This window comes from Lycorma delicatula, chromosome 5 (genome assembly GCF_047948215.1).
Source record: "Lycorma delicatula isolate Av1 chromosome 5, ASM4794821v1, whole genome shotgun sequence".
NCBI lineage: Eukaryota > Metazoa > Arthropoda > Insecta > Hemiptera > Fulgoridae > Lycorma > Lycorma delicatula.
The window spans coordinates 116,097,770-116,111,740 of NC_134459.1; the positions used below are offsets into that span (position 1 = coordinate 116,097,770).

A 13,971-nucleotide genomic window follows, 5' to 3' on the forward strand; every position below is an offset into this window, starting at 1 on the left:
ATGTAGAGTTATAATCTTATTCGGGGGAAAAAAGAAAACTAGCTTTTTAATCTAGAGTGGCTCACTTGCAAGAATTTTTTCCATAACTTTGTTATTTATGAACGGAAAATTTAAGTGTAATTTTAAAAATAAAAATCTCCAAAAAAAACTAATTACACTAATACAAAATTAAATTTAGTTGGCTAAATATGATTTCCAAAAAGTTGAGTTGTTTTGCTCTTTTTAATAGGGTTCATTAGACATTTTTTATGATTATAAATTTAAGCATTAAACCTAGTACAGAATATTGATATAAGACTTATTTTACCTTAATTTTTCCATGAAAGTATTTTCGCAGGATCCTGCACCCTTAGTTAGATTGGAATAATTCCATTACTGCTTAATAAAAATTTAAAAATAAAAATAATGAAAATTGCATATTAATTTATATGAATGCTGTTATCTGACAGTTTTTATATGATTCTCTCCCCTAAACGCCTGTTGGTTTATCAATTTGAGATCTGTTTATATTTATATGTAATATTTTTCTAATATATTTAATTCTTTGTCACTGTTTAATTTCTAATATTTCTAAATTTATGTTAATATCATAAATGGTAATGTTTATTGTTTTTAAATGTTCTGCCATATTTAGATAAACTTTTTTTTGTTAATTTCTATAAAATTCAAGAAATATAGTTTTACGAGAAAAACAAAAACAAATAGATCTTTCAATTTGCTGTCCAGCAATAGTTTGCTGTTCAGTGCTGGACAGCAAAATTTGGTTATTCTTTCATGATACAAATCAAAACCTTTAAAACGGAAAACAATCTAAAATAAAATAACGATATTTTAAAAGAATTATATATAATGTAATTATAGAATTCGATACCAACTGAAGATGCAGGATGCCCCAAAAATTGATTCTTGGAAATTATTATGATATTTTAACTTATCTAATTACTGTGTTTTGGTGGTTTATATTTTATATAATATTAAACACATGCAAACTATTAACTAATTAGAAAAATGTTTATCTTTTAAACTAATTAAAAGATTTTATTTGTTTGAATTATAAGTCAGAATCTATGCACAAAACAAAAACCAACATTCCAAAGATTAATTTATTTGGTTTTTGAGTATTTTATCAGGAGGAGAGTTTACCAATTATTATAAAAATATTTATTTTGTATATTTCACAGTGATCAATAGCCACTTCAATGCCAACATTGTAACATTTAAGCTAACTTCTAATGCATATGTTTTTGACTTTTAAGATTTCCTGGAACCAGTTTGTTAAATGTGACCTCTGACCTTGACACTTTAATTCTGCTTTATGTGGTGTTTGTTTCCTCAATCGTCAGTATGGTGATGAATTAACTGATTACTCTATGTCGATTAAACAATGATTTTTTTCAACTGTTTAAAATCAGAATCATTGTTTTGCATTTTGTTTTCATTTCACTTGTCTCATTATTTACAACAAAAAAAAATTAATAACAATCATTACCTTTTTTTTTTTTTTGTAGGTGAAGCAGATATATTAAAACAGTTTGTTGTATCTGAAAGAAAGAAAAAATTGCCAGTAGCTGGATGTAAATGTGTTCGTGGGTATCTTAAAAAAAGCGCATTGTTTAAAGTCATAAGAAATAATGATGTAATATATGAAGGTAAGATACTTATGTAGAGAAATACAGGGTGTCCCATATAAAACGCAACTCATCCATGAAATTTCAAAAGTCAAGCTTACTCCCCTGCTCGTTACTGAAATGGACTCGTCCAACATCGCGGCGACGCAGTAGAACACTACCGATAGTAACAACAATGCAATTATAACGTTCAGTGTATTGCTTGAGACAAGATGATGTTTTCGCTAGATGAACGTGTTTTCATTGTTGAGTCGTACTTCAGTATGAAATCAGTGGTTGCAGTGCAAGATTTGTTTCGCCATAAGTACCCAGATAAACCAGCTCCTAACAAAACATCAGTATTAAGGTTAGTTGCAAAATTTAGAGAGACTGGTTCTGTTAATAACAAGGAACACAAAAGATCTGTGTCAGTGTTGAATACAGATACAGTCACTGAAATCAAAGACAGATTACTCGCCTAGCCAAATAAATCGATCAGACGTTTGTCTGCTGAAATTAATTTGTCTAAATCAACTGTTCATCGGGCAACCAAACAATTACAATTACGAACTTATCTCATTCAAACGATTCATAAACTTTGTGAGCCCGACAAAGAAAAACGGCTACAATATTGTCAATGGTTCCGTCGATTTCTGCGTGAGGGAATTAATGTTATGGATTCGTTATTTTTCACAGATGAAGCATCACTTGGATGGGATGTAAACAGCCAAAACAGTAGAATTTGGAGTGCTGAAAATCCCCATGTTTATCACAAAAAACAATTACACCCGCAGAAGTTGGGCGTGTGGTGCGCGATATCGCGGAAGAAAATAATTCGTCCTATTTTTTTCGAGTACACCATTAATGCAGAACGTTATCTGGATATTTTATTTCAGTTCATTGCACTCTTGGAAGAGGAAGACAACATGACGATGCGACATCGTACTACGCAGGTTCAACTTCTGATTTCGTTGAGGAATCTTTGGTAATCGTGTTATCGGTCGAGGCTTGTGGCCACAAAGATCTCTAGATTTGACTGCGGCGGATTTTTTTCTATGGGGTTACCTCAAAGAAAAAGCCTACAGCAACAAACCACAAACACTTGAAAGTCAGTATTTAACAAGCTGTATTAAATATCCAGCCACAAACTTTGAAAAAAGTTGCAAGAAACGCTGTAAAAAGAATGAAAGCTTGTATTCAAGAAGATGGCGGCCACTTCCAACATTTACTCTAAATGTAAGGTAATGGATGGTAATAATAAAAATTACATTTACATTTACATATGCCTTTTTTTATTTCAATGCCTACCAATATAAGGTTGGGTTGCATTTTATATGGGACACCCTGTATTTATGATTTTATTTTAGAGATTTATAAAATTTTGCTTTATTTTGAAATTTCCCTGTATCTCTCAATGTAAAGATACAATGGCTTTTAAACAGAACATTTTTTTTTTTTTTTATTAATTTTCTATGCCTTGTTTATAATTCTACGTTTGATTTTGCTTAAAATTATTTAATCAGTTTCAAAGTTGTTGAAAACTGCTATTTCAGATTTATTAGAATATCTCAACCAAATAATAATAGTGAAATGTATAAATGGAATGCATATATTCTTATTAAAAAAGTAAAAATAGTTTTTCTTTATTAAAATGTGCACCCTATTTTGTTTAAAAGAAAACTGAATATGCTAAGTGAAACAAGATTAGTAGCTTTAATAAAGCATGTTTGCAATAGATTCTTACTACATATTTTTAAATTAATTCTTGGTCACTTTCATTGAAAGCCTACAATTTATTTTTGATATTTTGACTCAGAAATACTCATTCTTTTTACAATGTTTACACAAGGCTTTTATAAGTAAGGGCTTGTTCAACTTTGTCATTTGTTTATAGTTTGAAAACAGATAGTACTTATTTAGCATGTTTATTTGTATCAGTTTCATTTGTGGGTAACAAAAGCCTAGCCATTCTCATTAGTTGCAATATATAACTTAATTGAAATGATTATTAAAATATTGTAGTTTCATGAAATGTAAGGTTTAAGTAGTAAAGATGCAGGAGTAAGTAAGAAATTAGTTGCTTACTTTTCATTTCTTACTTAATGGCAGAAAAAAAAACTGCTGTTGAAATTCACAAAACATTTATGATGTTTATATGTTGTAATTAAAAATGTTATGATGTTTATGCCCACTAGGCTGGTCTAGAGGTTAACTCATCACAAATCAATTGTTTAACAGCTGATTTTTGAAGATGATGCTTTTGAGGTTTAAATCCTAGAAAACATTAGTTGCTTGTTTATAGATTTGAATACTAGAGTGAATACCAGTTACTTTGGTGGTTGGGATTTAATTAACCACATATTTCAGGAATGGTCAGCCAGAGATGTACAAGACTGTACACCAGAATTTTTTGTCATTCATAATATCATCCTCATCTCATTGGACTGTGGGTGGGTTGCTTATTATTCACTAGTTTAACAATAAGCAATGTAATCATTAGATTGCAATGTATACATTAGGATGGAAAGAAATTGTTTATGATGAACCAATTGTTATGTTACATTTGTATAACATTGAAAAATGGTGTCATTTGTTTCGAGAAGGCATAACAAGCATTCTCAACAAGAACATAGCAGTCATTATTGAATTAATCATGAAAATGCTTTTAATGCAAACACATCTTGTGAAATGTAAAAAATCTTTGTTATGCTATTGAGAATCAAAGTTGTAGGACCTGTCCAATGAGGTTTTGTTTCTGCACTACGCTGGACTGTACATTGGAACAAAAATAATTTAAGAATTCATTGGGAGACTTCATCATTCAGTCCTTATAATTATTACTACCAATTTCTTCATTTAAACAATGACTTATAGATCAAAGGTTTGAAAATGATGATTGGTTTAATTTGTGATGGAAAATTTTATCAAAGGCAGAATAATAAAGCTAGTAGAACAGTATGAAAGAAAAAATATTACTTACATATAAGTTTTTTTCTGTCGCTCATTTTTGTTTTCCAAAAAGCAACTTCAGCCATCATTTGCATTTTTTCAGTAACATTGTACTGTTTTTTTATTTTTTAAGAATAAGGAATTTGTTTTGAATTTTCTTTCATTTGATTTTTTTTACAAAAAAAGACAATCAATTTATTTAAAAAAATTTTTTTTAATTTTCAAGTTGTTGCTCGCAAAGGTTTCAATAGCATTTTTAAATACAACTTGAAGCAGGCAAGAAGCATTCTCCAGCTTATGGTTGTTACAAGTTAATCTTTTTTTTCACTGGAAGTAGATGTTGATGATGGAAATTAGAATACTAAAGATGGGTGAATGAAATGACAAGAGAAAAAGGTAAAAAAATAAATAAACGCATTAGAGAAATGACATATTACTATGACCTTATTTTTGAAAAAATTAAAAAGCTGGTCATGTGGAAAAACTGTAGATGTTGGCTGGAAATAGTTTGGGACATGTTAAGCAAAGAAAAAAGAGTATATTGGAAACTAAATTTGGAAAGTGATCAGGAAAAGAATAGAAGAAAACAATGGAATTGTAAAGGTGTGTGAGAAGTTAGGAAGCCCAGAAGAAAGATGAATGGTAGAGAAGAATTATTAAGAAACCCTCAATGCCATATATCATAAGATAAAGGAGAAGAAGAAAAAGATTTTCCCTTTTACAAAGTCTTCAGTTTTCCATATGAGCATTACTTTTTTAAAAAAAGTCATGAAAAACTTACTTTATATGTTTACAATACTTCTTAAATTTTAAACAAAAATCGTAATTTTTAAAACCAGTAGAATTTTTCTACTATTGTTTCAGAAAAAAATTACAAGTGCTGAAATTTTGTTTTTGGGCTTTACCAGTACTTGAGAATTTTTATAACAAATTGGGCATTTCCATTTTATTGCTGAGTATTCATATTTCAAAATTGTTGACTTACTGTTGCATAAATAAAAATTAAAGAAATAAAATATTATAAAATACCTTGTAAACTTTCCTATGACTGTTTAAAACATTATTTTAATTAATCCAGGCAAGAAAAATAATTTTAAACTTTAAACTTCCTTAGTTATTGAAATTTTATTACAGCATAGTTAAAATGATAATGGCAGGAACATATGAGGAATAAAGACTGCACACCAGTTTTATCAATTTTCTATAATAGCATTGGCATACAGCTTTTATTTCAAATGGTTCTGTAAAACATTGACATTTCCATATTGCAGAATTATCAAGTATAGTAGTGTGTGTTTATTTTTACCATTATACAATCAAAATTTAACACAATTGCTCATAGGATTGACATGATCCTTTCCAAATCTGTAGTCATTCCTTCTTTATGGAGGATTAGAACACATTACAGTGCGTGCAAATCATTTGTGTTTTTTATTATAAATGTTTTTTATACATTTTTTTAAATTTCAGTGAAGAATGCTTATACTTTTCAGAAGAATGATTTTTCTTAATTATTTTTGAAAAATTATGTAGTTTAAAATAATTTTTATTTGCTATAGAGTATGATTTATTACTTTTTTTTATGTAAAAAGGCCAACTTAGGACTGTGCAAATATCAGTTCTTTCTAGCTTCTTTTTTCTTCCATGCACTTCTTTCCTTTTTTTGGCATGGCTTCAGTTTGTAGCCTTCCTCTATTATTTTTAGACAATGGATTTTCCATGGTAAACTTTATTTTATCTTGAGCAATTTTTCAAGATGTTTAGGTGTAATGTTTCACTGCCATATAAGATCCAGATGTCTTATTACAGTTGTATAATGTCTTAATTTTTTTGGAGAGGTTCTTCTTATTATAGAAGCTTCTCCAATTTTAATATTCTATTCTCATCATATTCTGATTATAATTTCTCCTAGGTTCTTTAAAGAAGTTGGTGTTATTTATCTTTCCATATTCTGTCCCTGTTGTCTTTTGTGTGAATGATTTGATGTTTGTCATGATCCATCTTGTAAAGAATATCTGTATGCCTACTTTTTGGATATTCCTGTTAATTCTGAATCTTCCTTGATTTAGCTAAAAGAATCATGTCATCAGCAAATGCTCTTATTTTGACGTTTCAGTTTTACGATCTGATCTTCATACCCATATCTCTGCCAAAAGGTTTTCATTATTTTGTCCAAAACCAAGTTAAATAGGATTGATGATAGTCATCACCTTGTCTCAACCCTGTTGTGACGAGAAAAGATTTACTTACTTCTCTTATAAAGTTAACATTAAAGACTGTGAGAGCAAGTTTAATGAAGTTCAAAGTTTTCTTGTCGCCTTATGTTTTCTAAGAGTCTGAAAGAGTTTCTGTTCACAGAATCGTAATATTTATTTATTTTTATCAGACACGTTTTCCATTTTTGTAATATTGTTAAAACTTTTACTTCTTTTTAAGTACTATAATTTGTTTTAATGTGATGTAGCCTTTAAAGATTATATTTCATATGCATAAAAATCAATTTCATATGCGATAAGTTTATATACTTTGAATGTGTATTTATTTATTTCTAAGAGTAGGATTTTTCCTTTTCTATTATCTTTTATATCAATTTGTTTTACTCTGTTAGTGAATTAGTGAGTTTTCAATAGGAATTTTGTCTGATATTACAAGAAAATTTTGTTTTTGCATATTATAAGGTTATTGCACTTTCTGGATTATTTAACAAGAAAATATTTACCATTGTTGGGTAAGCTGGGTTGATATAATATCTTCTCCTTTTTATCCAATGTAATTACCTGTCTGGCCTACATTGTTTTATTTTTTTAGGAAATAGAAATAATTTTACCCAGTTGTTTATGCAGAATGAAAATTCATAAATAATTTTTTTTAAATATGCTCAGATAAAGACATGATTTATTGAAAATGATTATGTTATATCTTATGGAATTAAATGTGGTAGAATCTTACCACAAGTCCTATTATTACGGTAACCCCTGTAAAAATATGTTTTTCAGTTTCTGACTAATTTAAGTCAGTTTTTCATTTTCAGTCATCAATTTAATGTTAATTATCCCTCACCTTTTATAATAATATTCTCTGTACTGTTTATAAACCCCTCTACTACAGCATAATTAAGCAGCTCATTATTGAAGTTTTCCCACATGAGTTTAAAGAAATATGATTTCAGTTTTATATGGTCATATTTGTAAAGTGATGTGTTAATACTTGGCTGTTAAGCATAGTCAGTTAATTAACTCAACTTTTAACCATGTAGCTATTATTGAATAGTTGTAGTGCTTGCTGGAACTTGGTCATATTAGGAACTGAAAATGAAGGCATTAGTGTATCGTAGAAGTTGAATTAATGTTTGAAAGCCATAATCAAGAATTGATTATGGCTTTCAAACATTAATCAATTAGCAATGTGTTACGACTTGAAAGTCATAATCTACTTTCAGGTTGCACATAACTCACTGAATTTCTGCCCTATTATTCTTGACCAAAATCATTAAAAGCTTAGTAATTTTCACTTCATCATCATAATAAAAAATTATAGATGATCATATTTACTGTTAGTGATGACTGAAAAACTATAACACAATGGTTTGGATGAGTTTTCCAATATCTGGTGTGAAACTTAGTGTTCCCAACTAAATAATTAGTTAAGACCAATAAGTCGTTCTGAGGTTGCTGTTTACCTTAGCATTTTTATTTTATGACCTTGGATATAGATTTACACATTTGTTTCAACAAGGACTGTGAGGTGACATATGAACACAAAGAATGTATATAATAAATAAAGGATACTAATGAATACTAAATCAAAGAATGAATCCGTGAATTACAAACAATAATACTCTAAAGACAGATCTTTCTGAAACAGCAGTTACCTCTACCAAAATAATTACATCATGTAGGTAACAGTTACCAGTCACTTTAGCCAAAACATACTTTCATAATATTAATATTTTAAGTTCACAATATTTAAAATTTCACATGTTAATGTAAACCATTCATAATGCATCATATTAACAATAAAAACACTTGACAAAAGTTAATTTTATATTTCATATAATCTATTAAATCTATATTAGGGCAGTGGAGTAAATCATCATATGTAGATACATTCATTAATAATAATTTAATTTATTTGTGTAATGAATGATTTTGCAAATTAACATTAACATTAATTAATATATTGTACAATAATAATGAGATTTAACACAATTCAATATTAAATCTGTATGTAAATAGTACATTCAAATAAATTAATACTAACTTTTATGTTTTCCCTATTAAAAATTCATCAGTATCATAAAGGCATTGGTTTATTAAGAATTGAATTCTTGTAATTTAATCTTAAGATTATTTACTTTAAATGTCATAGGCAAATTTGTTGAAATGTATGGCACCAGTAATGTTAAGAGCAGCAGTTAATTCTGCTGTAGTTAACACTTACTCTTTATCAAAAGTAAATCTTAACCATATATATTATGTTACAGCCATTCCTGGTATTTTTGTTACAGTTTGATTATTTAAAAAATTATATTTGGGTTTTCAGTGACATAAATTGTCAGTGGTAAACCTTTACTACGTCCTTGTTTATGAAGTTAGGATTTGTTACTTAATTACTTGCATTTTTTTATAGTGACATAGTATTTATGGTACTGCATTATATTATGGTTTGTAAAAAAAAAATTATAAAATATATCATATTAAGAGATTAATAAACATATATTCCAGGTCGTCTGCATTCTCTGAGATATCATAAAGAAGAAGTTGATACAATTAAAGAAGACATGGAATGTGGTATCTGTTTTGAAGACCCTTCTGTTACATTTGAACCTGGAGATAATATTGTTTGTTTTACACGTAACAAAAAAGAACAATTTACTGACTGGGATCCAGGTTTCTAGTATATAAAATCATGTTGTATAGTATTATTTAAATAAATTATTAAGTAAATAAAATGTATTCTGTTTTATAATTATGCTGTATTATTGTACCATTCTTCCTTATAATTACCTATTGACATCAATTTTCTATATAGTTAATGGAAATTGTATTCAGCAAGTACTCTTAATAAGTCAGGTTTATTTAATGATCTCATATCCAAAAAATGTTTAACTTTGCAATTTTTTTTATGTATTTATTTAAAATTTCCCTTTTCTTTTGTTTTTTTTTCTTGGCAGTCATCACTTTAGAAGAACATGTGTATCCTTATATTTATTTATCTCAGAAAACCCTCAAACCTTGAAGAAAAAAGTGATTTTTTTTTATAGCATCAAATGGCTATCATTAAAATGACAATTTCTTTATAGTAATCCTGAGCTGTATTTTAGTAGTTTTATTCTTCATTCTACTTACATTCAATTTTATTCTTTCCTTTCTTTTCTACTGTTGCAAGTAGAAAATTAAACCTGCTTGTCTTTTAATTAATTAAAAAATGTTTAACTTTTTATCGATTATTTACTTACATTTATAAACTATAATTAAAAAAGTAAATGGGATCTGGAAAAAAATAACAATTGAGAAAAAGGTAGTGAAGAAGAGACGTAAGCTCAAGTATCGAGTAAAAGGTGACATTACAAATGAATTTTGAGTGAATACTTATAATGCCATAAAACCAGTACCAGAACTAACAGTTTGTTTCATTAAAGGAGTAAACAAGCTGTAGTTACCCAACATGATCAAAAAATTAGGATAGAAAAGAAAAGATGAAGTTAAAAAGCTCTTCAGAAAATTACATAATGAGTTCAGAAGTCTTACAAGAAAGCAAAAGAGAAAATGATTGCAAATAAATGCCCAGTGTAAGATCTAGAAAAAAAAGACTAATATGGAATTAGTGAAGAAAAACCTTACAAATCTAAAGAAACACCAGTAGAAATGGCAGTGTAATACAGAGAAGAGATACTTAAAATGTGAAAGGAATATGTTGAGGAATTATACCAGTCCGGCAGAAAGCCAAATGATCTTGCACATACATGATCAGAATGGTATAGGAGTAATAATCCTGATATTGCAAGCTATTTATTTATTTATAAGCTGAATGTTATATCTATCTTGTAATTGTAATTTATGTTAGCAGAAAAGTTATGAAAACTGGAAGTTGTGGAAATGGACGAGTCGCCAAAAAATGTGTTATTGAAGGATTACAAGAAATTGTGTAATTATACTCGTTATATGATTTGCATGGGAGAATATGGCCAGAAGACTAAAATAACTATGGGAACTAACAGCCAATCCCCAAAGAACATAGTGCAGTAGGTGTCAAGATCACAGGACGGTTAAGTGTAATTTCATTTTAGAAAAACATTTCAAAAATTTAATAATCAGAAAGTAAGTAAAACATATAGGACAAATGGTTACAGAACAATGTGGAGTCTAGAAAGGGAAGAGGCATAAGCATTTGATAAGGCTAATAAGAACTATTAAGTGAGACCTGTGTAGAAGGCAAAGGAATAAGAATATATTGTACAAAATGGGTAAAGCATTCGATTGTGTCAAATTAATGGAAGAATTAAAAATATAAAAAGCGGTTTGGAAGGATACAGGATTAATGAAAGGTTAGTACCATTCATATAACTGCTCTGAAAATAAAGAATGTACAAACTGATCTTACTTATGAAGAAGAGTAAGGCAAAGGTGCTGCCTATACCTAACCTTGTTTAATATGTAGGTTGAAGATATGATGCTCTAGAGAAAAAAAGATCAGCTTAGAAGGAAGGAAAAGAAATTGTTAAAGGTTCATAATTTAAATTGTGTTTTTAGGAAAGCATATGATATTTGAGCAATTTAAAAATTATAATCATGAAAATGAATTTAGGAAAACAAAAGTAATGAGGATACGATATAACTACTGTACATGTTATTTTTAGTTTGGATCATTGTTTTAATTTGTTAAAAGAAGCTTATAAAGTGAAAAACAAGAATAGTAGTGACTAGCAAAACATTTAATAGAAACAGTTATCTCATAAGATGGAATTAAGACTTGGTCTTGTCTCCTTATGAACCTTCGTGGTATATTTGGAGTGTACTATTATATGATATGAAATATGAACTGTAAGAAAAAAGAAATACAAACCTGAAAGATATTAGAGAAAGTTTAATGAAAAAATAAAGTAATGAGGACATTGAACAAGAACAGAATCATAATCTGAAGAATTTGGATAGAAAAACTAATTGACTGGAACTTATTATGTGAAAAGGGTTACAAAAGATCTTTTTTATGCAATCTTACTTTATTCAGAAGGCAAAATAAAAAATTAAAGGTAACAGTTGTATCTAGAATTGAGTGAACAAAATTACATAAATATTATTTCACAAAGTAACGAAATTTAATATAATTTACTTTGATTGTTAAGGACAATAACTGTTATTCATAAAGAATAAAATTAAAACAGATAAGATGTATTATTATTATTATCTTTTATGACCACATAGGATCACTTTAGTCAGTCCATTATCAAAGTCTCTTCAGTGGGACTGTTTGAGCCTTGCAGTCCTCCCAGTACTTTTTCATCATTCCAGTCTTTTATGTCCTATCTAGTGTTGAAAATGTTTGTGTTGTGAGTGTGAAGCAAATGTTTTTGTTCTTGTTTAATTTTATCTTATCTGTGGTGTCTTCAAATAAGGCCAGTTTTCTTCTTATTTCTCTTGATCCATCTGCATCCTGTCTTGGTGTTTTTATAGTTGAGATTGAACCATACTACCTGTTTCAGAAGTCTTGAATCGTGCATCCTCATGATATGTCTAAAGAATCCTAGTCTCCTGTTACGCACGGTATCAGTGATGGGTTCTAACTCTTTGTACACAACTTTTGTTGGGCACAATCCACCACTGCCCATCATATCTATTATTAATAGCAGAATTATTTTAAATAAACAGATTGGTGAAGGAAGTGGAATTTATAGAAAAAAGCAAAGATATTTTTATGATTGTGTAGAAAAGATTTGTTTGTAGATTTATTTGTTAATGTAGTAATGATCTTAAGTTTTGGAAAGATTACTACATAAAAAGCAGTAAAAAAAGATTAAATAAAAATATACTTTGTAATCAAACCATATCTAGATGAACCTTTTATAACAGAAGGTAAAGAATTTTAAAATGGAAAGCAACAGAAGATATGGCAGAACCATTAAAAATTTGAATAAGTTTTTACATCATTTCATCTTGCCATGTAAAAAAAAGAAACCATTAATAAAAACTGCTTCATGAAACAGTGTCCATGCCTATACACAAAAATAACATAAATTTATGTTGAAAATAAATGCTAAGACAAAACTAATAAAAATATATGCCTACCAAAATTAAAAAAAAAAATATGTTTTACAAGTTTGGTAAAACATGAGGCATTGGGAGCATGATCATCAGTCTCAGTACTTATTATTGACATCTAAGATTAGGTTCACACGACAATAACAAACATTATAGAATGGAAATACCCATAAGGATATGATCTGCTAAAAATAATTAAAATTATGTAAGAAAGAATATTACCCATGGTTTTACATTCACTATAGAAAATGAAGGTCATTGTGATTCACAAAATCTTTATTTCAGAAAGTAGGGTAGGAGCAAAGTTCAAATCAAATTTTATTGTTAATTCAGTTATAATAATTTGTCACATGCTACTGTAGTAAGAAGATAAAGCAACCAGAAAATAATTAAAATCTTACATTCAAACTCGTGGAAAGTAAATTAACAGTGTTCTTAATGTATTTGATTACACTTCATTGTAGTGTTGACTATTGATAAAAACTAGTTACAGTTTGCACTTTTCTAACAAAAGAAAAGTTAGAAAAATCCAAACTAAGGAAAATAAAATGAAATATTTCTGCAGATTCACAAGATAATTTATTTACTTGAACTAAAGGTTAATTTTACAGAAACTAATAAGCAATAGGAAGGTCCAATTCCTCAACAAAATCAATATGTTTCACCAATACCTACACTTAGTGGTAAAACCAAATCTTTAGCAATGGAAAAAGGCACAGTTCAGCTGTGTAACATTTATTTACTGGTCAAGATTTTTAGTGTTGAAATCAGGCCTCCTGTCAGTGAAAATGAAATTAACAGCATTATAAAAATAATCTTCAAACACAAGGAAATAAACAAATTTTACAGTGTAATAAATACCAGGTTATTCACTGATATTTTAAATTCAAAGGCTAACTTAATCATGTAGCACGAGCGGCTATTAAATAGGCTATTAGGTCAATTAGCAGCGAGGAATCTGGCAATAAATTTACGATACTTTGTATTAATATTATACAACATAAATTACAAACCAGGACACACAAAAATTACTAACAATAGATGCAAATTTCATTACCAACAACTTTACTAGAATAAGAGAGCTTGTAATTTTATAACAGCATTAGGCATGGATATAGTTATACTCATTGGGAGTAATTATGACCAAAACCTAATAA

The 13,971-nt window shown here is 28.5% G+C and overlaps 1 protein-coding gene across 2 annotated transcripts in view; it reads left to right on the plus strand.

Moving 5' to 3' along the window:
- The window catches only part of mIF2 (mitochondrial translation initiation factor 2), a 63,261-nt gene extending 53,746 nt beyond the window's left edge, over positions 1–9,515 (plus strand). For both annotated transcript variants that reach the window (XM_075366915.1, XM_075366916.1), the window contains 2 exons: positions 1,509–1,649; positions 9,281–9,515. In XM_075366915.1, coding sequence (XP_075223030.1) covers positions 1,509–1,649; positions 9,281–9,453 — 314 coding nt within the window. In that variant the 3' untranslated portion in view covers positions 9,454–9,515. The remainder of the gene's footprint in view (positions 1–1,508; positions 1,650–9,280) is intronic.
- Positions 9,516–13,971: the final 4,456 nt, after the last annotated feature.